Source organism: Sycon ciliatum, chromosome 6 (assembly GCF_964019385.1).
Source record: "Sycon ciliatum chromosome 6, ocSycCili1.1, whole genome shotgun sequence".
NCBI classification, from domain to species: Eukaryota; Metazoa; Porifera; class Calcarea; order Leucosolenida; family Sycettidae; genus Sycon; species Sycon ciliatum.
Genome location: NC_088648.1, coordinates 24958131 through 24984429, shown reverse-complemented (window position 1 = coordinate 24984429; position 26299 = coordinate 24958131). Strand labels below are relative to the sequence as shown.

The window sequence follows — 26299 nt, the reverse complement described above, 5'->3', positions numbered from 1 at the left end:
GTACATGCCAGTCACTCTGACCGGCGGGGTCAAAAATTAGTACTCGAAAGTGTAGCACGCGCTAAATACGACTAGGATTGCTGTTTTTTATGAAAGGCTGAGCACTCGTCTGGGCACGCATGAACCACAAGCATACCGCGCCCACGCGCCAGTTGTGAACACAGCTTTACATCTACCCTATGTGTGTGTGTGTGTGTGAGTGTGTGTGTATGTGTGTATATATGTGTGTGTGTGCGTGTGCGTGCGTGCGTGCGTGTGTGTGTGTGTGTTGGTTATGCTCTCATCTTCCCCTTTCAGATATATTGAGCAGAGCGATCTACCTTCGCTACCAAAAGAGCTCTTCAAGGGTTTGTCAAATCCATCACTTTTGTCAAATCCATCACTCATCCGCAGGCTGTAAGAACATGCACGTGCCGTTGCAGTATTATGCAGCAGCTTGAGCCTTAGATCTTTGCTGGGTGGTGGTGTTCCTACGGGTGATGGGCACTCAGTCAGACTGAGTCTCAACCCAACCGTGATATTTTTTTATGATTTAGAAACGAAAACTAGTCGTTTCTCTTCAACCCCTCCCCCCTCCCTCAGCAACGAACACATACAAACGATACATAGTATCGACAATTTTTCTTTTCTTTTCTGGACGTGCCCACACATACAAACTGTGCATCGATATTTTTCGAGAAACGAACAGGCGCTCAACCCCCTCCCCCTAAACGACTAGTTTTCGTTTCTAAATAAACATCTATTTTTACGGATGGCCCCTAACCATTGTTTTGTTTTGTTTTTTGTTTTTGTTTGTTTGTTTTTCCGTTGGCTGTTGCACCAGTGATGTCATGTTTGGTGATTGCCGGTATAAGAGTTTACACCGTGGAGACAGAAATCGGCCGGAAAACCCAACCTCTCATAACTTCGACTGGCATGGCATGTTTATCCAACCTGCACTGTGTTAAGGCCGATTCACAATACAACTTCTTGCGACGCGACATGCGACTTGCGACGCGACATGCGACGAGCTGCGACAGCGACACACGGTTCACAATATTCTTCATGTTTGCGACATCATCATGCACAAGTAGTACTATGCACGTGCACCCAGGGTCGAAACTGTACTCCATTTGTGTATGTCGCGTGTCGCATGTCGCAAACGTTGATCTTTCTTCAACTTCTGCGACTGGTGCCTTGCGACAGCTTGCGACAGCTCGCGACAGGCAGTTTCTTGTCGCAACTGTCGCAAATCGCGTGTCGCGTCGCAGGAAGTTGTATTGTGAATCGCCCTTTAAACTCATTTCACACGTGTGTTTTGTTGCTGTTGCAGCTCACTAAGATTCAACCGGATACGGAACTTGCCAATGCATCCATCCTACTTTTCTATCTTCACCAACAGCCTCCGGGAGCTGTAAGTGCGAGTTGGTGTGCCAGCGGTTATCCACCATTGGTTACGATCTGTTCAGTTGTGCAATTCCAGTGCGAGCTGCCATATTTGTTGTGTGTGTGTGTATGTGCATGCGCATTTATCAGTTACTTTCTGTTGGACCTCATGCCTTCTTGGTGTCTTCTCAGCTGTGTCTCCTGCCTTCCCATCTGTGCCCGGTTTTCTTGTCCTTCTTTACTACTTCTCCACTTTCACACATGCTTCCCCGCGTGTGTGTGTGCGTGTGTGTGTGCGTGTGTGTGAATTCATGTGCGTATGTGTGTTTCTTTGTTTTACAGGGATTTGTCTGACAATCACATCGAGATAGTCGGTATCAGTTCTCTGGCAGTCCTTTCCAATTTAACTACGCTGTACGTAATAATTATTCTGATGAAAAGCTTGAAATACACCATTCCGGTGACTGTTGCAGGATTCTACCTGGTACAACTGTCTCTATAGATGATGCTAAGATCAGTACTGTAGAGCGACACACTTTCGCGGCACGCAAGAAAATAGCGTTTTCATAAATTGGGTTTGTTCACCTTTGCGATTCTATCTCTTCAGCCGGAAGGTGGTACTGTCTGCAATGTACGGAGAGGCTCGCAGCGAATTATATTCGCTAGTGTGTGGTGGTCGCGAAAATAGCGAAATTTAATCTCTAGCGAAAGTTTCTCGCTTTACAGTACTCAGGCCCGCCGGAACCGGTGCGGTTGGTTAGGTCAACACCGGACCAACTCTTGTAGCTACCAACGCATGCTTACTGCTGAAGAGGGTATAATATGTCCCCGCCGTATTTTACACAAAGTATGAAGACTGTGCTATGACCGGACCAATTGAAACTGCTTTCGGCGGTCCTGTTACTAGATACACTGACCGCTGGAAATACGTTACTCACTCGATTAGAAGCCCCTCTTGAATAATAGCCCGTGTAAAGGGAATGATGAGTTAGGAACGCGCGGGGTCAATGTGATGCACCCGCAGAATAGGCAACAGCACAGTGCCTTACAGTATCAAGAAAGTTCTAAAATTACACGAAATGCATTGCATTAGACCTGGGATGTACAGCACCTTGCCTCAAAGGTCTAGAGTTGTACAACCATGTAGGTACAATGGCTGTACTGTAACACATGCCACTGCGACCACTCTGATACGGCGACCACCTGTCCTAGAAGGCCATAGAGTCCATGACCTGATGCTATCACTTCCACAAACATGACCCTGGATTGGGGGAACCCCCTGTACACGGAGACCACCTGTACATGGAGACCACCTGTACACGGGGACCACCTGTACACGGAGACCACCTGTACACGGGGACCACCTGTACACGGGGACCACCTGTACACGGAGACCACCTGTACACGGGGACCACCTGTACACGGGGACCACCTGTACATGAGGACCACCTGTACACTAGGACCAGATCTTGAGGAGTTCATGCATGGTCGAGGCAGGTTTCGCCGTGCAGTAAAACCTGTGAATGCAACCACCTGTCCAAGAGGACCACTACAACCAGGACCAAGGCATGTTACCGGTATTTCCGGTCAAATAACCCTGGAGACGAAGTCCACCACCTGCACCCGCGGACCAGATTTCTAGGCTCCCCGAGTGGTCGCCTTTTAAGTTTTAGACAGCTTTTAGTGTACACCACACTGACAGTAAAATTTTCATTGTGTTGAGCTTTTTTTGTTGTCTCTTCTTCTCTCGTGTTGTCACCTTTGTGTGTGTGTGTGTGTGTGTGTGTGTGTGTGTGTGTGTGTGTGTGTGTGTGTGTGTGTGTGTGTGTGTGTGTGTGTGTGTGTGTGTGTGTGTGTGTGTGTGTGTGTGTGTGTGTGTGTGTGTGTGTGTGTGTGTGTGTGTGTGTGTGTGTGTGTGTGTGTGTGTGTGTGTGTGTGTGTGTGTGTGTGTGTGTGTGTGTGTGTGTGTGTGTGTGTGTGTGTGTGTGTGTGTGTGTGTGTGTGTGTGTGTGTGTGTGTGTGTGTGTGTGTGTGTGTGTGTGTGTGTGTGTGTGTGTGTGTGTGTGTGTGTGTGTGTGTGTGTGTGTGTGTGTGTGTGTGTGTGTGTGTGTGTGTGTGTGTGTGTGTGTGTGTGTGTGTGTGTGTGTGTGTGTGTGTGTGTGTGTGTGTGTGTGTGTGTGTGTGTGTGTGTGTGTGTGTGTGTGTGTGTGTGTGTGTGTGTGTGTGTGTGTGTGTGTGTGCTGCCACTGTTGTCTCCACACAGCAAGCTGGACCGCAACCACATTAGTGTGCTGGCTCCAAACCTTCTCTTCAGTTGGCCCCGCCTCACCTATTTGTGAGTGTACTAAGATGAACTGGTCCGAAAATTTGGTGCCGCACACTTTGATTTGATTCGCAGTGAAGAGGCCGTTATTGGAATGTTGGAGTGAGGTTTCATAAAATTTAACGTGTAACGGGCCGTTCAGGGTTACCGATTGTTTTTTTGGTTTTGGATTTTTCAACAACAAAAAAACCGTTTTAGTATCTTTCAGCCCCCACCCACCCACCCACATACACACACATACATGTGGGAAAAGAAACTTCAACAGAAAATTTATTTCAATCTTTGGCACCCAGCATCATTTCTGCACTCTCCATCTGCATTATAATAGATATTTTCAAAACGAAACTCCTAAAACCAACTCCCGAGCGAAAACTTTTCGTTTTTCAGCACTTCCACGTTCTCCTGTTTGTCCCTGAATGCTGTGCATCTGTGCTGTTGAGAAGCTCTCTTGGAGTTCTAGCGCGGGCCTGATCACCATGCTAGCTGCCGGGTGTGTGCGTGTGCGTGCGTGTGTGTGTGTGTGTGTGTGTGTGTGTGTACATGCAACCGATGGCTACGTAGCAGAGGAGGCTTTGCGGTACATAAGTGTCGGCTAGGCGATGTCGACCAGCCGCCGGCCCCTGCCCCTGCTCCTCTTGTTGTTCCTGGTGTAACTTGCACCAACTGTCAGCGTTCATTTAAATCGGCTGCGGGTCTCAAGCGTCACCGTTGTGGAACCTGTCCAAAGCGCCCTACTGTGGCTGAACGCCAACAATTCAAGTTTCACTGCCAAGTTTGCCACAACCGACGGTTCCGGAGGCGGCAAGATCTGGAACGCCACTTGGAGCATTGCCTTCCTCCCCCCTAACCTCTCTGACAGTACCTCCCTTTGGGGAGCGGCGTGGCCATTTCTGGCAGCTGTCAATAGTAGTAGTAGTAGTAGTGTGTGTGTGTGTGTGTGTGTGCCTATCATCTCCACTGGAGATGGGGCGTCAAAGGTCAAAAGGTGCAAAGAGCAGAGAGCAGTGTGTTGTCTGTGCCAGTGTCTGCATGGCTGTGTGAGAGTGACGGCGAGATGGCGTTCACTTGATTCTTCTCTGCCTGTGGTTTGACCGTTCTTTCTTCCAGCTCTGCAACAATGAACCAAATTGAGGCGCTTCCGATCAGCTTTCTGCAGCCACTTTTCTTTTATGATGCTGACTGGTAGGTGTACTTTGCTCATTAATAATTTGCAACACTGGCATTTCGTTTTTTGGGAACTTTGAAGCTCCATGGTATCTGTGTCATTGTCATGGCGCTCTTCTCTCCAGCGTTGTGCTGTGCAGTTGCAGGTATGCATCAGAGATGGCTGTCGCCTTTTTGCGGGGCAACGCGTTCTAGTACAAATATGTGTGTGTAACTTTACAAATTTCGTGATCTTTTATGCAGAGTTGGTATCACAGTGTGGACGGTTGTAGTGGACTTGCCGAGCAAAGCCTAATGGGGGGTGGGGGGGGGGGGGGGGATTGATGCATACCCCCCATTGCAGGATATGGATGGTAGCAGCCGCCTGTTTCCGTTTTGATTTGCGTGTGATCCGTTCACTCTTCTCTCTCTCGCTCTCTCTCTCTCCCTCTCCCTCTCCCTCTCCCTCTCTCTCTCTCTCTCTCTCTCTCTCTCTCTCTCTCTCTCTCTCTCTCTCTCTCTCTCTCTCTCTCTCTCTCTCTCTCTCTCTCTCTCTCTCTCTCTCGTGTTATGCTTGTTTCTCGCCCCGCTAGGTCGTTGACTGGTAACAGGATAGAGTGTGACGCTTCGCTGTGCACCGTGCAGGGCTCGGCAGTGGACACGTCCACCGGTGGTCTTCGTAACGCCACCATGTGCCACAACATCCCCGGCACGTCTCTACTGCAGTATATACAAAGTGAGTGTGTGGGTGTGTGTGTGCATTTGACAATAACAACTGTCCATATGTGCAGTGACATTGAGCAGTGTTAACATGAGAAAGGACATGCATACAGCCTATTTGCGAATGTGCAATGGATCTACATAAAAAAAATTAAAAAAAATTTCACGGTTCGCGTGAGACTCGGCTGGAAGCCGAGTTTTCCGCATCTGCCGTGGGAACGCCACCACCCTCTGGGATCAAAGGCGCAGATGCAGATGGATCTACATGTGTTGCGTGAATGACTCGGAGCTCGCCCCATGTGATTGTGACCACATTGTCATGTGATCTCATTGTAATGTGATCTCATTGTCATGTGATTGCATTGTCATGTGATCGCATTGTCATGTGATCGCATTGTCATGTGATCGCATTGTCATGTGATCGCACTGTTATTCTGGAAACCCGCAGAGTTGAGGAAATCTTTCCAATGGGAAACACTCGCCGGCGTACAAATGACCTGCGTCTACTGTAAAAGCCATTATTCTAACGAGGCGCATGTATAACGATTTCCCAAAATTGACTGGCTTACGTGTACCAAAGGTAACGATTCTCACGCATTCTCAACGCTCAATAGAACAGTATATGTATCGATTTCTGTATAACGATTTCTATTTTAACGACAGATTTCTCCTCGTTAACTCGTTAGAATTAGCGCTTCGTTATATATAATATGGCTTTTACAGTATTCAAACATCCCCAGGCGCAAATCTGTCTGCATGCATGTGCGTGCGTATCCATATGTTTGAACGTGTGCGTGCTTATGTGTGTTTGTCCGTCTGCATATGTTGCCAATGCGTTTTCTGTTTGTGTGTCCGTCTCCAGACCTGTCTGGCCTGACACCCCCCACACCACCGACGTGTTCATCCTGCAGTTCCCCTAGGACGCACTGCCAGACAACACGGTGTTCAGCGGTGTGCATTCCCCCGTCACTAGCTCAAGGTACTGTAGATCGGTTTTCCAAGCACACTCAGAGCACACTCAGACTCCACTGCAGCCACTCATACATTAGGGCACTTCAACTCGAACTTTCCAAATACAGTCTCTTCGCTGCACACGTCACTTCAAAAATAAATAAATAATTGAATTCACCAAATTTTCGGGCATGACTCATCCTCAGGGTAAAAACATTCAACAATGCTGTATACAAATGGTAACATGGAAAAATGTGAGCACAAGTTATGCGATCGAGTCCACCAATTAAACCAGCACATTTTTCCATGTTACAATTTTTTCCTTGGCTTACCATCTGAGTTTGATACTGTAGAACAAGTCATTTTAGGTGCATTGAAATTTCGGTGTCGCGGACCTGCCAGGTTTCAGGTATCATGTAGAGTTTGGTGACCAGCTTTCCCTTCACATACAAATGTGTACACCTTTCTGTACAAACAGGGCGGTTTTCACTATCTTAGCCATTCCACAATATCTACCTTCATCACTGGCGAGAGTTTTATACTCGAAACAGCTGTATGAGGGAATTCAGTGCCAGCAGATGTGACGTTTTGCTGGTGGTGTGCTGTGGCGACGTGTCGAGGTCGGCTGCAGAGCACAGTTATGGTGTGCGGGTTGATGAAAAATCTGCACAGGGCGGAATGGTGCTGATCACCACTTTATCTACAAGTATAATTGACTTAGGGGCCATCCGGAATTATCGATAATTTTCACGAAACGAAAAAGTTTAGCTATTGACTTGACAGCTAGAATGGACTGATGTTTCAGCTATCAATATTTTTCATAACGAAACTCTGCGCAACCCACCCACCCATGAACAACAGTTTTTTTTCTCTTCGTGAAAAATATCGATAATTACGGATGGCCCCTGACAGTAAGCCATGGTAGTGAACCGGGTAGCCCACACAAGGCGGCCGGTACAGAGCACCTCACTCACCTCTTTTTTCTGCATTCTCCGGATTCATAATTTTGGTCTCTGTTTGGACAATTGTTTACGTTCTGGTCGCTCGTTGTCTTCCTCTGCTCATCAGACAACTGCTCGTACACCTCTGATGGAGCGGTGCGCACGGCTGGCTACGGCAATGCCGTCGTGACGTCGTGTTCGGTGTCCGTCAACGGGACGATGCGCGATGGTCACGTGGCCAGCGTCTGCGGCTTTGGAGGCATGCTGCACAACCAGACGGGCTGCATGCGTAAGTATGGAGCTGGTGTCATGTTGCCGTTAGGAAGACTATCTATCTACTGTGTGCACACTGCGGGACTACATCTACCGTCATGGACATGGAAATCCAGTCGAATGACCGGGGCCGGTGCCCTCAGCCCACACAGAACGCTGCGTGCGCAGTGCACATTCATGTTGTTCCGATGCGACCAGAGCGCTGCAGCGCATAAATGCATGTGTGTACCGCTTACTCACGGCTGCATGGCCAACGCCCCGGGGCCGCTAGACATGCGACCGGATTTCCATGTCCACGACCGTACTGTAAGACATGTTATTATAATGAGCTCAGTGTGATCAACAGGTCAGCTCGCAGCACCTTCTGGAAAAATTTCACTTTTAAGGAGGCTCCCACCTAAAGAAGTAAAAATAAAAGGTCCATGGACACCCTGTTTTTTATGCATAGAATGGTGGAGTGATGTCTCTTCTTCAATTTGGTATAGTTTTTAGGTAGGGTCACCAGGCATATAAGAGGTATTCTGGTGTATTTAGTGAGTGTACAATTTCTTGATTTTCGGCCAAAAAATGGTAAAAAAAATTGGTTTTTGACCCAAAGAAGCCTCCTGGAAAGAGGATACTAAGCATTTTCTTCATCATATGTTTAAGAACCACATTTGGAGGTATTTTGGCTACACAAGATAGACTGTGGCTTGGTTTTGCCCTTGGCGAGCCACGTTTTCGAAATTACGGGAACCGAAATTTCCATCGGGTGCTGAATTGTGAAATGGTTCAGCCTGCAACATTTTGTCCATGGACATATTGATTTTTGTGGCTTTCTGTGATCCTTGAGCCCCAAGGAAACCGATAATGGACCATTTTGATGGTGTCACCAGGCACTTTAGGCCCCTACCAAACAATATAGGTATCGAAATATGGTATTTTTAGGCCAATTCTGAAAATAGCATTTTTAGAAAATCTGACCATTCTTGCCTTCTGGACTAAATATCACTACCAATGACATGGTAGTATGGTAATATTATTTTAGAAGAAGTTATTTTCATGCTGCAACCTCCTTTGGACATACCAGACAGTCTGTGCTTGGAAAGGTACATGTATCATTACATGTATGTCATGTAGCCTTCAGTCCTAGCACATTGTTATACGAGTAGTGTACATGTACATGTAAGGCAGCGAGGTTTCATAACAACCTCGACAATGAAACTGGCACATGAATAATGTGAAAGCAGGCATTCAAAATAAGGCACACTGAACACTCACGCGCGTGCGCACGCACATAAATACCCACCCACATGCACGCACTCTCGTGCACGCGTCATTGTAACACTACTAGTCCATAGTAGGACTTGGTATATATAAAAGCATGAAGACCAGCCACTGCACTGGGCATGCATTTGCTGGTTGTCACTTGCGTTGATAGCAGGAGACTCCAGAAAAACATCGCATGAAGGGCAATATGCATCTACACACGCTGGCGTGCACACATACGATATACAATTACATGCAGTGTACTGTCATGCTCTCTCGGCAATTCTTTTTGTGTCTCAAATACGGTTCACAAATGCGCATTCACATGCAACTCCTGTACTGTAAAGCCATTACCACACTGTCCTTGCGGACACCAGAGAGGAGAGGCATACAGAACCAGCACCGTGAGCCCCTTCCCCTCCCCCCTTCCACACCTACATGTAGCTTTGCACCCGCGCGCACACATGCACGTGCATACACACATACATGTACACAGACATTTGCATGCACATGCACACAGTGCACTCGTGGGGACATGTGCATAACCCAGATCAATATTGCGTGCGAACCCACACATGCGGGCACGAGCACGCGCGCACACACACACACACGTGCGTACACACACACTCATACACCTGCCCAACGCTGAAGCGAGGATAGCGAACAAACAACGTTAGACATAGCAACTTGTGCTCGGATTACACCTTTCAACAGCTTGCACACACACATACACACGTGCGCGCATGCGCGCGCGTACACACACACACACACAAACGCATGTACTTGCGCATAGGAAAGGATTCAAAATAATCAACCACAGGCATTTACCCAATACACACCTGAGTGTGCACATCTTAGTTGTGGCATCCCTATTTCTACAAAAGAAAGATTTAGAAGTTCGTCCCTGGTTCAGAACACAAGCTTCTGGCCAGCGTTTTCCTTACACCATCAGTGCAGTACAGTGGTTGACACGAACCTCATTCCTACAGGGACAGTAGCCCAAGTTCAGCAGCTCTGAGATGCGTCGTCCACTGAGCTCAGGATACTCTAGGATCCACAGAAAGTTTCAAACGGTACTCGTGCGACTGGAGCTGCAAGTGGGTCCACTTACCAGCGAGTGGGCAGCCACTTCACGCTCCACAGGTAGTCCATGCTAAATTCCAGTACCAGTACTAGTATCACTACGTTCGACATCGATGTCTTCACTGACTTCAGCCTGCTTTTCTCACCCTTCTTCGTCAGTAATATATTTGTTCTTCGTGGCCACATCGTACCGCTTCAACAAAGTTTTCACAAAAAAATCAAGCAGCGTAGGAACTGCCTTTGTTTTGCATTAGCCATGGCCAGTGATTCTTTCCAGCGTAGAAACAGCCACGGCTACAGAAACCTGCAACGAGTAGAACTACGTCCTGGAACAACTGCGAGCACAGAGAAATCAATAAACTTCTTTCTGAACAACAGCATGTTTCCGCATGGAACACAACATTTTTTGAATCTCGCGGCAAAAAACAGATTTCGGAGGTGCCCTTTTTACACTGCGCTGCGCAACTGTTCGGAGCCTCCTTAATAAATCTGACTAGAACCATTCCTAAATGAGTATCCAGGTACGGATTTAGGGGTCATCCATAGATATCGAACTTTTTTCACAAAACGAAATAATTTCGTTGTCGGGTGGGATGGGGTTGGCCAATTATTTCGTTTCAGAAAACATTTATACAGTGTGTGTAGATGTACATGGCCGTAGGAGCAGTGGCACATTTGCGACTTCTGTTGTGCATGCATGCCAACATTTTGTACGTTCTGAGGGGGAGGGAGGGAGGGGCTGGGTCTAAACTAAAATAATTCGTTTGGTGAAAAAAAAGTTCGATACTTACGGACAGCCCCTTAGAGATTTTAGCTGTCATGTTTTGAATCTTAACAAGCGAGCCTGTGCAGGAGTTGTGTATGGGCTTTTGATGGTACTCTCCAACCCCCGGTAGTCGAGTGTAGAAACTCTGCCAGACTTCAAATAATATCATCCAGTGCTATGTGTACACGAAATCAGCGAACCACGGGCACCTAGCCGGCCAACAGGGGCGTCGGACACCGTATGGTCACAACGGTATTGACCGAACCACTCTTTGCCCCGGGTACGCCGTAAATCAATCAAGAGCACTGGTTTGCGCTCTGATTTTTCGAAGTAACGTTATTTCTGCTCAGCCACCCCTCACCCACCCCTCCCCGCAAGTAAACTGTACTTGAGGTGGCTGACCGTATCAAACCAAAATGCCTTCCGACGACGCCCCTGCCCAAATACCATGGTTTATCAGGAAAACCTGTGAAACACGGGCGTCTAAATTTCCCAAACACCTTGTTTTATCAGCTCAAAACCAGGAGACATCTTTGAGAAGCCTAAAAAGTTTGAAACATACACATTGCTTCTAGTGGATAAAAAAACAAGTGAGCAGAATTATGAAGAAAGGAGGATGGGGGGGGGGGGGGGGCTTTGTACGTTTTTAACTTAACTTGCCATGTGTGAGTTGTAAATGTGCAAGTTACATGACCGAATGTGGTAGTGTTGAAGTGGCACCCTGCAGCAGAAACACAGATTGGCATCACTTTCAATAGTTGCCTCTCTACTGCTCTCTGCCCTGTTGTTGTTGTTCTGTTGCAGCTAATGTGATCAACGCCATACACACGGCGGAAGTATTCCCGCCGCACGACCCCTGCCGACATGCGCAGGCCGTATGCCCCGGGAACAGCAGATGCCAGGGCGTTTTCAGCAGCCCCGGCACCAGCACGAGTGCCAGCCCGTCCACCAGTAGTTCCGACCCCACCACCCGTCCCGCAAGCAGCGGTGGAAGCAGCAGCAAAGGTGGGGAGTCTTCATCCGTGTCGGACACCGATCAGGGGCAACATGGCCAAGCCAGCGGTGGATTAGGTGGCGTCGTGGGAGCCAGCGGCGCTACTGGCAGAAGTGTACGAAGCATTGGTGCGGGCAGTGCTGCCAGAAGCAGCAGCAGTGCTCAATCATCCAGCAGCAGCAGCAGTAATAGCAGCAGTAACAGCTCGTTTTCAACTTATTCGTATATCTGCGTTTGTCTTGGTGGCATAGTAGCTGATAGGGTACATGGCTGCAACAGCAGCAGCAGCAGCAGCAACAGCAGCAGTCAAGGTAAGCCACTTCTAGACGTGTTGTGAAGGCGACAGTGCTAGTGCTATCTGCAACTCCCAGCACCTAATGCTGACTACTCTAGCACCTTTGCCACTTCCAGTCAGGCCTCAGTACCTTTGCCACTTCCAGTCAGGCCTCAGCACCTTTGCCATATCCAGTCAGGCCTCAGCACCTTTGCCATATCCAGTCAAGCCTCAGTACCTTTGCCATATCCAGTCAGGCCTCACTACCTTTGCCATATCCAGTCAGACCTCAGTACCTTTGCCATATCCAGGCAGGCCTCACTACCTTTGCCATATCCAGTCAGGCCTCAGCACCTTTGCCATATCCAGGCAGGCCTCAGTACCTTTGCCATATCCAGTCAGGCCTCAGTACCTTTGCCATATCCAGTCAGGCCTCACTACCTTTGCCACTTCCAGTCAGGCCTCAGTACCTTTGCCACTTCCAGTCAGGCCTCAGTACCTTTGCCACTTCCAGTCAGGCCTCACTACCTTTGCCATATCCAGTCAGGCCTCACTACCTTTGCCATATCCAGTCAGGCCTCAGTACCTTTGCCACTTCCAGTCAGGCCTCACTACCTTTGCCATATCCAGTCAGACCTCAGTACCTTTGCCATATCCAGTCAGGCCTCAGTACCTTTGCCACTTCCAGTCAGGCCTCAGTACCTTTGCCATATCCAGTCAGATCTCACTACCTTTGCCATATCCAGTCAGGCCTCAGCACCTTTGCCATATCCAGGCAGGCCTCAGTACCTTTGCCATATCCAGGCAGACCTCAGTACCTTTGCCATATCCAGTCAGGCCTCACTAGTGATCTAGAAGTCAGTTGTATTCTCAGGCGCATAACCCGCATGCGGCACGGGGGCACATCAACCCCCCCCCCCCCCCCCCCCCGACCATGAAACATATCCACCTAGGTTCGGCATGCACAAAATGACCATGGATGACATGCACCAGCCATCCTACGCATATCCGGCCGTGCACTGTAGGTGAACCAGCTGCACGCCTATATTCTGAACAGTAAACCCGTCTCAATGTTCAGTTCCAACTTGCTAGTCAGTAGCGAGAAGAAGTGGCCAAACATGCGGTAACGAGTCCACTGTTGATGCTCACAACGCCCTGCAGTTGATTTGCTGGCGCTTTTCTCGCATTTCATACCGACCAGTTTCACTTTTTCACAGTGAAACCTGGCGGGAACATCGATTTTGGTTCCAAATCACGTGAACACGCTTATGGGTTGAACTCGTTGTACCGTACAAAGTGACCATGGTGACCCATACACATTTCGAAGAATGCACACTTTTCACAAAAATGTGCTCTGTTTCTGGAGTACCGGTTGGTTGACATGAGGCTGCTCCACGTGCACCAGCTGCTCGATCTTGTTCCAGATCGTACCAACCAAACACACCCTCAGAGATGTAGACTAGAAGAAAAAATAATAATAAAGGGTTAAACGGCTGTACTGTAACGTGAGAAGCTTTTGCTAGAGATTAAATTTCGCTATTTTCGCGACCATCACACATTCGCGAATATAAATCGCCGCAAACCTCTCCGTACATTGATTGTAGACAGTACAAGATCCGACTGAAGAGATATAATCCCAAAAGTCTCTCATCGTGAACCAGCCCGATTTATGAAAACGCTAAATTTGCGTGTCGCGAAAGTTTGTCGCTTTACAGCAAATACTAAAATAGTATCAGCTGCGCACTCATGACTATCTATAGACACACATATAAGCGAGGGCGGATAAGTAGTAGTATTTGCAAGAATATTTTCAGTTGGAAAAGAAAAAAATTCACTGTTTCCTTTGAGACTTGGTTAAAGGGGAAGTTAAGGCAAAAATTAAAATTTCACCAGTTGTAGTCTTCGGGGTGCTGAGTCGAATGGTCGTGGTCCGAGGAAGCTGAGACGCTCCCTTCCTACTTGAATCCCAATCGAACTCGCGCACTTCCACCGAAACTGGGTGACTGCGCCCTACTAGATGGGGATTTGTATGCAAAATGTCACTAAAAGCGCCATTTCGTTCTTATAAAAGCACGGATGACCGCGATTGGCCCATATGTTGTTGTCTTTTGGACGCTGAGTCGACTGGTTTTGGTCCGAAAAGGCTGCGATGCAGCGTTCCTCCTTTATTCCCAATCGAACATGGTTGAAGAAGCGGTCACGTGCTCCTGGGTGCCCAAATCACCTGGTCACCACGCCAGCAGGCGACAATTTTCACACCAAGGTTCAACTCGAGTGACAGGACTGCACCCAAAAAAGGTCAAACAGGCTAGTAAGTTGTACCCTGAAGGCACGGTGACCAGGTGACTGGCGTACGCAGGAGCACGTGGCCGCTTGTTCAACCATGTTCGATTGGGAATAAAGGAGGAACGCTGCATCGCAGCCTTTTCGGACCAAAACCAGTCGACTCAGCGTCCAAAAGACTACAACATATGGGCCAATCGCGGTCATCCGTGCTTTTATAAGAACGAAATGGCGCTTTTAGTGACATTTTGCATACAAATCCCCATCTAGTAGGGCGCAGTCACCCAGTTTCGGTGGAAGTGCGCGAGTTCGATTGGGATTCAAGTAGGAAGGGAGCGTCTCAGCTTCCTCGGACCACGACCATTCGACTCAACACCCCGAAGACTACAACTGGTGAAATTTTAATTTTTGCCTTACCTTCCCCTTTAAACCGAGTTTTTGCATCCATAGGAACGCCACCACTCTCAAGGATCAAGGCGCAGTTGCAGCTGCTAAAGCGGTGGGAAGGCATGTAGATTGGACTCGTGTTGCAACCTGGGCCGTTCTTTTGTTCTGTGTGTGTGTATGTCTGTGTGTGTATGTGTGTGTGTGTGTCTCTCTCTCCTCTCTCTCTCTCTCTCTCTCTCTCTCTCTCTCTCTCTCTCTCTCTCTCTCTCTCTCTCTCTCTTTCTCTCTCTCTCTCGCCTCTCTCTCTCTCTCTCTCTCTCTTTCTCTCTCTCTCTCTCTCTCTCTCTCTCTCTCTCTCTCTCTCTCTCTCTCTCTCTCTCTCTATCTATCTATCACTCTATCTCTCTCCTCTCTGTGTGCGTCTCGGTGTCTCTATGTCTGTGTGTCTCTATGTGTGTGTGTGTGTGTGTGTGTGTGTGTGTGCGTGTGTGCGCGTGTGTGTGTGTGCGTGTGTGTGTGAATGCGTGTGTTTGCAGATATAGCTGGCCCCTCATCTATTAGTCCCGTAATACCGAATCCCGATGCCGGACAGCCATCTTACAGTCAGCCATGCAGTCCCTCTCAAGACAGCTGTCCACCCCATAGACAGTGCGTCGTCGACCCAGCCTCGACGAGCGGAGTTAAATGCGTTTGCGTCGCAGGCATCGCACATCAAGATGATCCGGAGTGTGGCCAGGGTGAGTACATGGTACTTGTGTCTGTAGTTGTATTTATATTATTTTTGGATTCTCCACAGTCCTTGGCCTGAGCCGGAGGAGTCTCCGTGACAGTTCTGCTTTGCCTGGCACAACCATTGCAACCCGGTCAGAGCCGGGTCAGAGGCGGATCAGAGGCGGGTCAGAGCCGGGCGCGTTCAAGTACGGCTACTGCATGTACGTCAGGGAGTCGTGAATATCGTTTTACGACTCCCTGACTCTCGGCGTGTGAACAATGCATACTGTGCACTCTGCCTGTGCGTGCCTGCAGCCTGTCAGAGTGTAGCGCCTTGAGGTACAAAATTAGCCCTCAACTCAACATGTTCCCGTGTACTACCAATCGGGTTGGAAGTGACCCGGATTTCTTTCTCCAAATGGGTCCTTGTACTCCTACCGGATCACTGACTCAGCCCTGGAGAAGGCACTGGGAAAGAGAGAGAGAGAGAGAGGGGGGGGGGGGGGGGGGTAGGTAGGATCAAATGTTGCCAGGTCCAAAGATATCGTCAATACTGATCAGTTGCTGCTGCTGCACCTGAGTTAGTTATTCATCGGGCTGCCTGTTCACCTGCAGACATCAATTAGGACGAGCAATTTATCTTCTGGACTAAAAGCCGCACCTAGCTATCGCGTCACCAAATACAGACACCTACCCTTAGAGAGGTTCCGCACTGCGAAAATTTGAGCAACTTTACGTTAGTGGCCGGGAAAAACCCGTGAATTCGCGAGTTTCCACTCCACTCTCGGAAAGCTGTCTACAGAGAGTACGTAGATAGGGCTCTGATAACGTAGGTGCTCCGTAAGTGGATTGGGGTAAAACTTTATGACTCTCTCGCCAGGTCGAACTGGTCGTACACTGCCGCGTTCGGAGTTGCCAAGGGCGGCTACGTGATTTGAAAACTCCGTATGGCGGAACACAGATCCGCATGCAGTTTACGTAAGACTTTCCGTAGATCAAATACGTTTTACCAACGTACCGTATTATCTCTAATATAAGCACAGTCTCCAATAATAGCACGTCTCCAACACCTTGGGCGGCATTCAAAAAATAAAGTGCTCAGTCTCCATTATAAGCACACGGTGTAAATTCGTTATCTGTACCGGCGAAAAACCCCTGAAATGTGTGTTTCTGACATGAATTTGGCATGGCAACATGCCGCTCTGAAATGAGGTTGAAATAATAATGGAACAGTCTCCAATAAAGTAACGTCTCCATTAATAGCACGGGGCGGAGGTACATTGAAAAAAATAAAGGACCGTGCTTATATTAGAGATAAAACGGTAATTACGTTGTGCGGAGCCTCTCTAATAATTATATAATTATTATATCACCATTCATTTGTTGTTGTAGTATAAGCCGCACGGACTTTTTGGGGTGCAGTGTGAGTGTTCAAAATGCAGCTTATACTGTAAAAGCAGAAATTTTCGGTGGTGTTTTATTTTCGGTAACTTCGGTGCCGAAATTTTCACCGAAAATAACACACCGAAAATGTCGGTATAGTACTAGTACACATTTCCCTCCGCCGAACCGCCGATTTTGGAGAATACCGAAAATATTACACCACCGAAAATTTCTGCTTTTACAGTACTTCGGTAGTACAGTAATGTTGTCAGCCGATTGATCATACCTGCTTGCTTGGGTGCTGACCGCCTTTTGCTAAATCTCTCTTTCTCTTTGCGTTCCCCGCTGCCCAATTCCCCGCGCCAGACGCTAACAGTACTAACAGCAGCACCGCTGTTCCCGTGTCAGCCACACAGGCTGCACCCTTGCCACCAACACAGGCTGCACCTTTGCCGCCGGGCAGCATAGGTGTCGCTCCCATTGGCACGACGGCGGACGGCATCGGTTTTCCGGTCGGCGGTGATCCGTGCGCCACTAGCCCGTGTCCCGTTGAGTTGTGCTCGGCCGACACGACCTCCGTACTCGGGTACACGTGTGTCTGCGCTGACGGTAGTGCTTTCGACGTCAGTACTGGATGCTCCACGGGAAAAGCGGTCGGTCCAGGTGAGAGGTGTTGTAGTGTGTGTGTGTGCCAGGATGTTTGTGTTGGTCTCTAGCTACCAGTATAATGCGCCGACAGCGACGAAACACTGGACTTGCTTTTTGTGGTGCTGCTTGTCGACTAGCTGCTCCCGTCTGTGTGTGTGTGTGTGGGGGGGGGGGGGGGTGTGTGTGTGTGTGTGTGTGTATTCGCACGCACGCTTGTATTGTGCATGCAGCTATACTAGTCGACTCTGCCTGTTCTCAGCTTCTCATGCGCGTGCTGTGTGAATGCCTTGATGTGTATCACTCCAGGCCCTGCAATCCCAACCACCGGCAAGGATCGTGACTCTCTAATCTTGCCATCAACCACAGCCCAGGCTAATACGAGTCGTACTCCAACCGACCTTGGCGATCAACCACACTCATCTACCACTGCTACAGCGCCCAGTCGGAACGAATCATCTGATTCCAGCGTGGGACAGTCGGTGGACGTGTGTGCAGCTGGTTTGCATAACTGCACTGGGCCCAAAGAGAATTGCATCGCTCACAATCTCAGCACGGCTAATCGGAGCGAGGCTGCTGGTTTTCGGTGTGTGTGTCAAGGTGGGGCAACACCTCACCCCTTGATCGGTTGCCAAGAAGGTACACTCATGCCTGCGTTTGTACTGTGTGTATATTGTTGTATACGTCCATGCTTGCGTGTGCGTGTGTGTGTGTGTGCATGTGTGTGTGTGCATGCGTGTGTGCGTGTTTGTGCGTGTGTGCGTATGTGCATACGTTTGTGCAGTGTAAGTCTGAGAGAGCAAACATATTTTGAATGTGGGAGCATGCATCGTTTGCGATCCTGAGTGAGTGGATGGGGTATTGGCATGCGCATGGCAATGCCCGCATAGAATGATCCATTGACTTTCAGACAGAAATATCAAGACCGGGCTCCACAATTTCTGTTTGGGTTGGTAATACGAGTACTTCCTATATCGGTGCCTGTCATTCTGCTTCATTTTGCTTTTTTCAGCATTGCCCCTTTCTATTCATGCTCTCTGCTTTCCCTCTTTTCTCTCTCTCTCTCACTATCTATCTATCTATCTCCCTCACTCTGTCTCTCTCTGTCTCTCTCTCTCTCTCTCTCTCTCCCTGTGCAGAGCAAAGTAAAGCTTCTGGGAACAGTAGCAGCGTAGCGGGCATTGTTAGTGGCATTGCCGGTGCACTGCTAATCATAGGTGTAGTGCTGGGAGTGCGTCAGTTCCTCACAAGTCAGCGTACTAGATGTGACTCACAAACGTAAGTTGCTGAGTCCATTCGAGAAAAAGAAGCACACTATCAATGGCCCCTTTCAAATCCCACTTGCCCAATTTGGACCAGCATGTCTGTGCAATTGTCAATGCTATATCAGGCCAAAACACTCCAAACCCGGCTGGTATAGCTTGGGAACGGCTGCTCCGATCAACCCGGACCTTCACCATTGGAATCAGTGCATTATTCGCTACAGGTTGTGACGTTTCCATTTTTAGGGTGAGCTTCCCCTTTAAGTTAAAGTGGGGGTGCGACTTACAATCGAGTGTGTCTTTTATTCGGGGAATTCCGGGTACGTGCTATCAGAGTTTGTACTATGAGAGTTCTACTGTATGTGTGTTTATGCAGGTCATTAAACTCAGAGCCGAGAATGAAGAGCCTGAGCAAATCAATCAGCCTTGGCCAGGTGAAGAAAGGTCGAGCGCCAACCGTCACCAAAGAGATCTGCCCGAACACGGCCAGCCTGATGAACATGCCCGCGAATGAGGACTACACCCAGCTCTACGCCGGCTCCCCGTGTGCCGGCCAGTTGCCGGTGACATCATCGTCGTCGTCGTCGAAGGACCCCAATCGCCTGTCCTCCGGCGATCCTGTCTACGTGACGACCGTCTCCCCGACGCCAAGCCTGCTATCGCGGTTAGCGGCCAAGGTGAACGGTGTGAGCGGTGGTCATGTGACCTACGGCGCCATGTCATCCGACAGTGTTGACAGCCAGTCCACCGTCACGGTCGGGGCACACCTGGCCAGGGACGGCGAACTGAACGAGGTGTTCGAGGACGCGTCCACCACCGAAAAGTGGCCACGACGGCCGCCCGGAGCCGAACACAAACACGAGCAGAACAGCGCTGGCACTGGCGCTGGTGGTGGTGGTGATGACAGTCGCAAGACCGCCCTGCTGCAGAAGTTTGCCCTGCGCATACCCGTGCGACGCAGCGTGTCGTCGAAGAGCTCCTCCGAGGACAGCGGCACGGGTAGCAGTGTCGGTGGCGGAGGCAAAGTCGCCGATCACGCCAGAGTCTGCGACATTTGTAAGCTGAACTCCGCTTGCTGCGAGTGCCGCACTGCCTCAACTAGCCGCAGCTATCAGGATGTCTCCCCGCTCTTCACCAATCAGGACTCGCCCAGCATGTGCGACCCGTCCATCACCTGCCTGGAGGGGAGACTTAGCGTGGCCTGCAATGCGCAAGGTGTGTCAAACGCGTCACCCAACTGCAATCGCCGCAAGAACGCCGAGTGGAAAGTGCCCATTTCGGAGATGGACCTGGCGCTGGACTCGGACTGCAGCGACGACCAATCCAGCGGCATACACAGTGCGGGAAGTGGTGGTGGTCATGGCTTGGACGCCAGGAACAGCATGACACGCTCGTCGCAGGTTACCATGGTGAGCGAATCAGTCACGTCCCACGGCAACACGGCGTGGCTGTCTCCCAGCGATCTGACTGAGGACTCGGGCGTCACCGGAGGTCACAACTTCGGCTCGCTTCTCCCCAGCCATGGCGGTCACCGATCAAGCGAGGTGGTCGACCCTGACAACGGCGAAGAGCGCACCACCACAGCGACGATGACGACAAAGTCCATCGTCAAGCGCATTTCCCGGAGTTTCCGCCGCCACGGCCGCGTCTCCACCGATTCGGACGCGCCGTCGATGGGAAAGAACGCGCTGAAACGGGAGTCAAGCGGCACTGCCGACTTCACTAATGTTCACAACTCGGCAAACCTCCCTGACAGCTGCCCGCTAGAAATTCCCGCCGGCGCCGACATGGAGGCGTTCCAGCAGATGCTCCTTGCCGAGAAACTACAGGGCGACGGCGCAATGTACGATGACATTGACTCGTGCACGGCTGCTGCTGGCCTGGCGGAGAAGAAAGTGCCACCACCGCTACCTCCTCCGTCGTGCCCGTCCAATAGTCTCGACCCCGTGCACTTCTTGTCGGCGAGCGCCCCTGCGTCGGACACGTACGAACTGGCCGTTCAAGCGGAGCAAACTTATCAGGTGTACGCGCCATGCGATCCTGAAATCCGGGAACCCCCCACCACGCGGGTGTCCATCTGCGAGGATGCGTACGCCGAGCTGGTGACCGACTCTCCGCCGTATCCGTACCAAAATAACCAACTGGCCGGCGATGATGTGGGCTACGACGACCTACGGACACATACGTTCCACGCCAGTGCCGACAGCCGCGGCGCCTATGCCAACCCAGACTCTCCTAGCATGCCAGCCAACGCTGCTGTAGAGAACGGCTATACCAAACTGGGGGCTGATAATCCGCACTCCGATAGCGGTGTGTATGACAAGCTGAGTGCTGACCGTGTGCCCACGACCACCGCTGGCCTTAGCGATGGCAAGCTGTGAACGGAGTTCCGCGGTCACAGAAGTTCTCAGGAAGATTCTGACTTTGCACCGCGCACACACGTTACTACCTGGTGCGATGATTTGTGAATACTGGAAGAATTCCGACGCAAGTAATCTTCTGGCATGATAGGTGCAAAGGAATGGACTCCACTGGACTTGTGGCTGGTGTTCGCAAGTGCAATTACAATTTACAAACACTCTCGGAGGGACGCGGTTGTACTCCCTGAGTCTTGCCGCAACTTATGCATCAGACCCTCTCCAGTTTTCACTGATGCCCCTCTGCCACCTTCCTGGGAATCGTGCACATTCTAGATTCCGCCATTGCTCCCGTGTTACCCTGCGCATGCGGGCTGAGGCATTTGAAACCTGGCCTCTCCTTGTAGTTTTAATGATTCGGGCAGCTCAAGCTTGTTTTTAATTTCTATTCCTCACTTCAGCTTCCAGCAAGCACAGCGCTTACTTCTGAAAACTGTGGTCACCCTTGGCCGCCCGCACTTGCTTATTTCCAACGGCTCCACCATGCTTATTTCTTGTACTAACCGTTATACCCCAGTCATTCACAGAATGGCATTACCTCATAATGATCTTACCTAATAATGGCATTACCTCATAATGATCTTACCTAATAATGGCATTACCTCATAATGATCTTACCTAATAATGGCATTACCTCATAATGGTCTTGCCTGATGCTGGCACTACGTCATAACAAGTGACAACACCATCGTCTCACGGATCCTGCTTCACACGTCTCTCACTCCCGTCCGCCGAATTCCAGCTCTGCACCGTGCTATTTCTACTAATAATAATTTATGCAATGCAGCCTCCGCGCTAGCCATTCACAATGTGCCCAGCTTTCCAGCAATGTTGCCTCCATTTCTGGGTAAATATTTATACCCCTTTCTGGGTAAATTTTTATACCCCTTTCTCGGTAAATTTTTATACCCCTTTCTGGGTAAATTTGTATACCCCTTTCTGGGCGATTTTTTTACTTGAGCTGCTTCTATAAGTACCCCCTTCCCCACCCTGCCTAAGATTTTTACCCCAAGGTGAGACCTCTTGCAGCAGCATGTACCGGTGGTACCCCTACTTTCTACCCCAGTAGGTATAGTCTAATAATAGTACTACCCATATCGGTACAGTGTGCGGCCTTTTATCATCATCCTAACTATTATTTTTCTATTGTGTGCACTTGTGTGTATGTGACATTGTCAGCGGTGGTAAACTGTCCTCAAATCTGAACGTGCCGAACAGACTCGGGACTTCGGAAATGAGCGCCGAGCATTCTGTGCGGCGTGGAAATAGAACGCAATAGCAACAGAAAGAAAGAAAGAAAAAACAAGAAGATACACTTGCTAAGGAGCAGGGAGTAGCAATCTACTACTCTCTGCTAAGGAGTACGCGACTGCATTTTTTTATACGAAAGTTCACTATAATTATTCCCGAATATGTGCGAGAAGTGGTGGCGGGGCCAGGTTGCTCTGCCGGCCTTAAATGTCTCGGCGTCTACGCAGACAAAGCACGCCATAATGCAGTAAAACCATGCGGTAAAGAGGACAGAGGAAGCAGACAATTGCAGAAGTGACTGAAGAGGAAGGCCATTATCATGATTTTGTCGCCACCGGTTTGAGAATACATGTACAGTACTGTGTTATGTACATGCTGTATGAGCAGGCAGGCATAGTGATGGCAGTGTGATGGCATTGTGATGCCATTGTGATGGCATTGTGATGCCATTGTGATGGCATTGTGATGGCAGTGTGATGGCAGTGTGATGGCAGTGTGATGGCATTGTGATGGCATAGTGATGGCATTGTGTTGGCATTGTGTTGGCATAGTGATGGCATTGTGATGGCATTGTGATGGCATAGTGATGGCATTGTGATGGCATAGTGATGGCATAGTGATGCCATTGTGATGGCATAGTGATGGCATTGTGATGGCATAGTGATGGCATTGTGATGGCATTGTGATGGCATAGTGATGGCATAGTGATGGCATTGTGATGGCATAGTGATGGCATAGTGATGGCATTGTGATGGCATTGTGATGGCATTGTGATGGCATTGTGATGGCATTGTGATGGCATTGTGAAGGCATAGTGATGGCATTGTGATGGCATTGTGATGGCATAGTGATGGCATTGTGAAGGCATAGTGATGGCATTGTGATGGCATTGTGATGGCATTGTGATGGCATTGTGATGGCATTGTGATGGCATTGTGATGGCATAGTGATGGCATTGTGATGGCATTGTGTCAACCATTTGACTAGAAATAGAGGGTTCGAACGAATCTTCGAACTACTTGCCCAAGCATGTCTCACTCTCAATACGGTAGCCAGCAATCGATTCAGTGCTGGCTATGAACAACCCCGGCACCAACTGTTACTTCTGTCCGCAGGTTGAGTGACCGCCACAGATTGAGTAACAGGTTGAGTAACTCTTGACACGACGCAATCTCCGTACTGCCAGCTGTTTCAACTCGGCTCCTGATCGCAACGAGGTCGGGTGAACAAAATATGCATTTTACATCTCCTTAATGCATCAAAATCAGACTCCCGAAACGAGTGTATTTTAGAAATCTTCAGAGTGTATTACATGTGAGCAGACGAAACGCGCGAGACATCCTGTCACACGTATCATGTCGCCACAAGCTTGTGGGATAGCCTGGGGACGTGACACTACATAACCACTGCCAGGTTCTCATGCTTGCCACCCCATTGTGCCGCCCAATGGCAGGCTTGGCGATTGGTAGGTGGTTTCAAGTTGTCGATTCTTGCTGCCAATATGCAGCAGGTGTTAGTGACAGCCAGTGGATGTTTCTTCACCTTTCTCTGACGCATTTGCTAAAGATCACAATGCTGCGAAGGAGCTTCAAAAGTTACACTTGCACAAGGCCACAGCGCAGCTTCCAAGTTACATTTTCTAAGGATCACACGGTTATAGTAGAGCTTCAAAGTTAGTTACACTTGCAAAGGCAAAATTAATGCTAATACTCAAAGGTTGCAAAATAATGTACTCATTCCCCTACCTGTAGGGGCTGTGCACCGTCATTTGAGAGCTCGAAGGAAAGGGAGAGAGAGTAGTAGTAGTTGTTGTAGTAGTTGTAGAATTTATTGAGAGAGAGAGAGAAGAGAACAGAAGAGCGAGAGAGAGAGAGGGGGGGGGGGGAGAGACGCGCACAAACACACACACACGCGCGCACGCACCACCACCACACAGTGACACACACATACAGAGACAGAAGAGACTAGTTCTCCTCAGAAGGCACCTCAAAATACCACAGTCACGGTCACGGTCATGTCCCTCGGTGTACTCTTCTCGGACTAACCGACGTGAGTTTCGTGTTTTGGTATTCCTATGACGCTCAGAAGGTCACCAGACATCACGTGCACACACACACACAGCGCTCAGCAGGGTGCCGCCGCTCGTTACAGTTCGTGTGTTCTGGATACGTTCAAGACATCTATAACCGGATGTCATCCACGATAATCATTATGAGTCACGTTATGAGTCTATTCTCCTGTGCAGACGACCGCACGGCCACACTAGCACACAGCGCTGCCACTCAGCAGGTTGCGAGCCCTTTAGACTTTATTTGAAGGATTCTCCAAAAGTAAATGGATACTCATCGGGGGAGTTTCCTGGCAGTTTAGCTCTGCACTGCCGCAACAAGTCGCACCAACCTCTTCTTCACATTACGATCCTTGTTGAATCTGTATTAGATATACAGGGATTACCCAAAGGCTAACGCCTATCTGGGGATGATACTCTTTCTCAGAAATGATGGCACAAGACAGTGCACCTTCTACAAGACCGTGTATCTTCTAATGAATTTGAAATAATTATTACACTATTGTGGACTACCAATACCATTGTTAGGATGTACATGTACATGTACATGTACATGTAACTAACGTGTTACTTCCGACAGTCACACCGCGACGGTTCCAAGCCAAGGTGCTGATTCGATCTCTTCTCACGTGCAAACCATTATAGCAGAGCAACCCCTTTTAAAGTTCAGATGTGGACGAAAGTGACATTGCGGGTGAAATACTCTGAGAGAAACCTTGTGAACAACTTTGCCCGACATATCCAACCTTGTTGCGAAGTTGCCAACTTGCCACCACTAAGTAAAATCACTCAGACTGTATACTATAATTATAGTGCGCTAGTGCTCCACTCTGGGGGCAAAGGGCCCGGGCCCTGAGAGGGAAGGAGGTACTTCAATGGCACCCCGAAAAAGGCGCTATCAACCCGTGGAAGCGCCACCGTGCTCTCGGAGCTCCATTGTGAGCATGAGATATCCCACCCACTGGTATTGAATGATGTCGGTGTTCGTTTTGAAGCAGCGAGTCATCATGGTCATCATGCTGACGGATGAAGTGTTGGACTTCGCACGTACCGGTGACTTTCGGTGGGATCTCGTTAGGACGTGCAAGGTAGCACGGGTCGATGTTGGTGCATGCCAAGAGGCCTATGCAAGAGGTGCAACGGCTATAATAATTATAGCCGTTGCACCTCTTGCATATTATGTTAAGTGCTGGTAATGTGTTTGTTGTGTAGTATGGCTGAACGCACGCGCATCCAGATGTGCTTGGCGACTGTGACATGCTGCTCGGCGCTGGGAGGGCGCTCTGCCGCAGATACATGTGTGTGTAACTTGTGGGTGACGGTGTCACAATCGTCCCTGCATGTACATGGGTATGTGTTGCCTGTTGAGAAAGGTCTTGACACGGACTCACAGTGTGTGTCCACTACTCGGCACCATTAGTCACGGTGTCGTCGGTTCTGGGCATGGTTTAACCCGGTTAGGCCTGGATCTTGGCAAATCATGCTTGTGCCACAATCGGATCGAATCCATTTTTCTAGAACTTTATAGTACAATCATGTAGAAGTGTCGTGCCCTCGTGGCCCGCTCCGCAAGTCCTTTTGGTATCGAGAGTAATCACCTGGACCGTGATGTTAGAAAGCAGCTGGGCCTGTACTGCTGCTGGGGGTAGCTCTTCTCAGGTCCGGTACACCGCACACCTACATCCCCTGTGTCTTGTTTTGTGTGTGTCTCCACATGTCTCTTTGTAGCGTAGGGCTGTCCAATCGATAGATTGCGGGTTCGATTCCCGACGATTATGGTCACACACGTCTTTCTTCTCTTTCTCAGACTC

General features: G+C 49.4%; 1 protein-coding gene across 1 annotated transcript; it reads left to right on the top strand.

Moving 5' to 3' along the window:
- Window positions 1–1318: 1318 nt before the first annotated feature.
- On the top strand, window positions 1319–22358 carry LOC135819764 (mucin-19-like). The gene is made up of 13 exons (XM_065333027.1): window positions 1319–1393; window positions 1708–1779; window positions 3629–3700; window positions 4796–4870; window positions 5425–5567; window positions 6414–6530; window positions 7571–7732; window positions 11618–12118; window positions 15288–15488; window positions 17212–17508; window positions 17800–18129; window positions 18630–18768; window positions 19129–22358. The coding sequence occupies exons 1-13, from the start codon at window positions 1347–1349 to the stop codon at window positions 21131–21133; spliced, it is 4161 nt and encodes a 1386-aa protein (XP_065189099.1). The 5' UTR covers window positions 1319–1346; the 3' UTR covers window positions 21134–22358.
- Window positions 22359–26299: the final 3941 nt, after the last annotated feature.

Bases quoted from the DNA above. Each gene is read 5' to 3' on its own strand.
- LOC135819764 (XM_065333027.1), top strand. From the start codon at position 1,347: ATGCATCCATCCTACTTTTCTATCTTCACCAACAGCCTCCGGGAGCT. The intron at 1,394-1,707 runs GTAAGTGCGAGT...TTTGTTTTACAG, and splicing joins ACCAACAGCCTCCGGGAGCT to GGATTTGTCTGACAATCACA. The intron at 6,531-7,570 runs GTACTGTAGATC...TCTGCTCATCAG, and splicing joins TCCCCCGTCACTAGCTCAAG to ACAACTGCTCGTACACCTCT.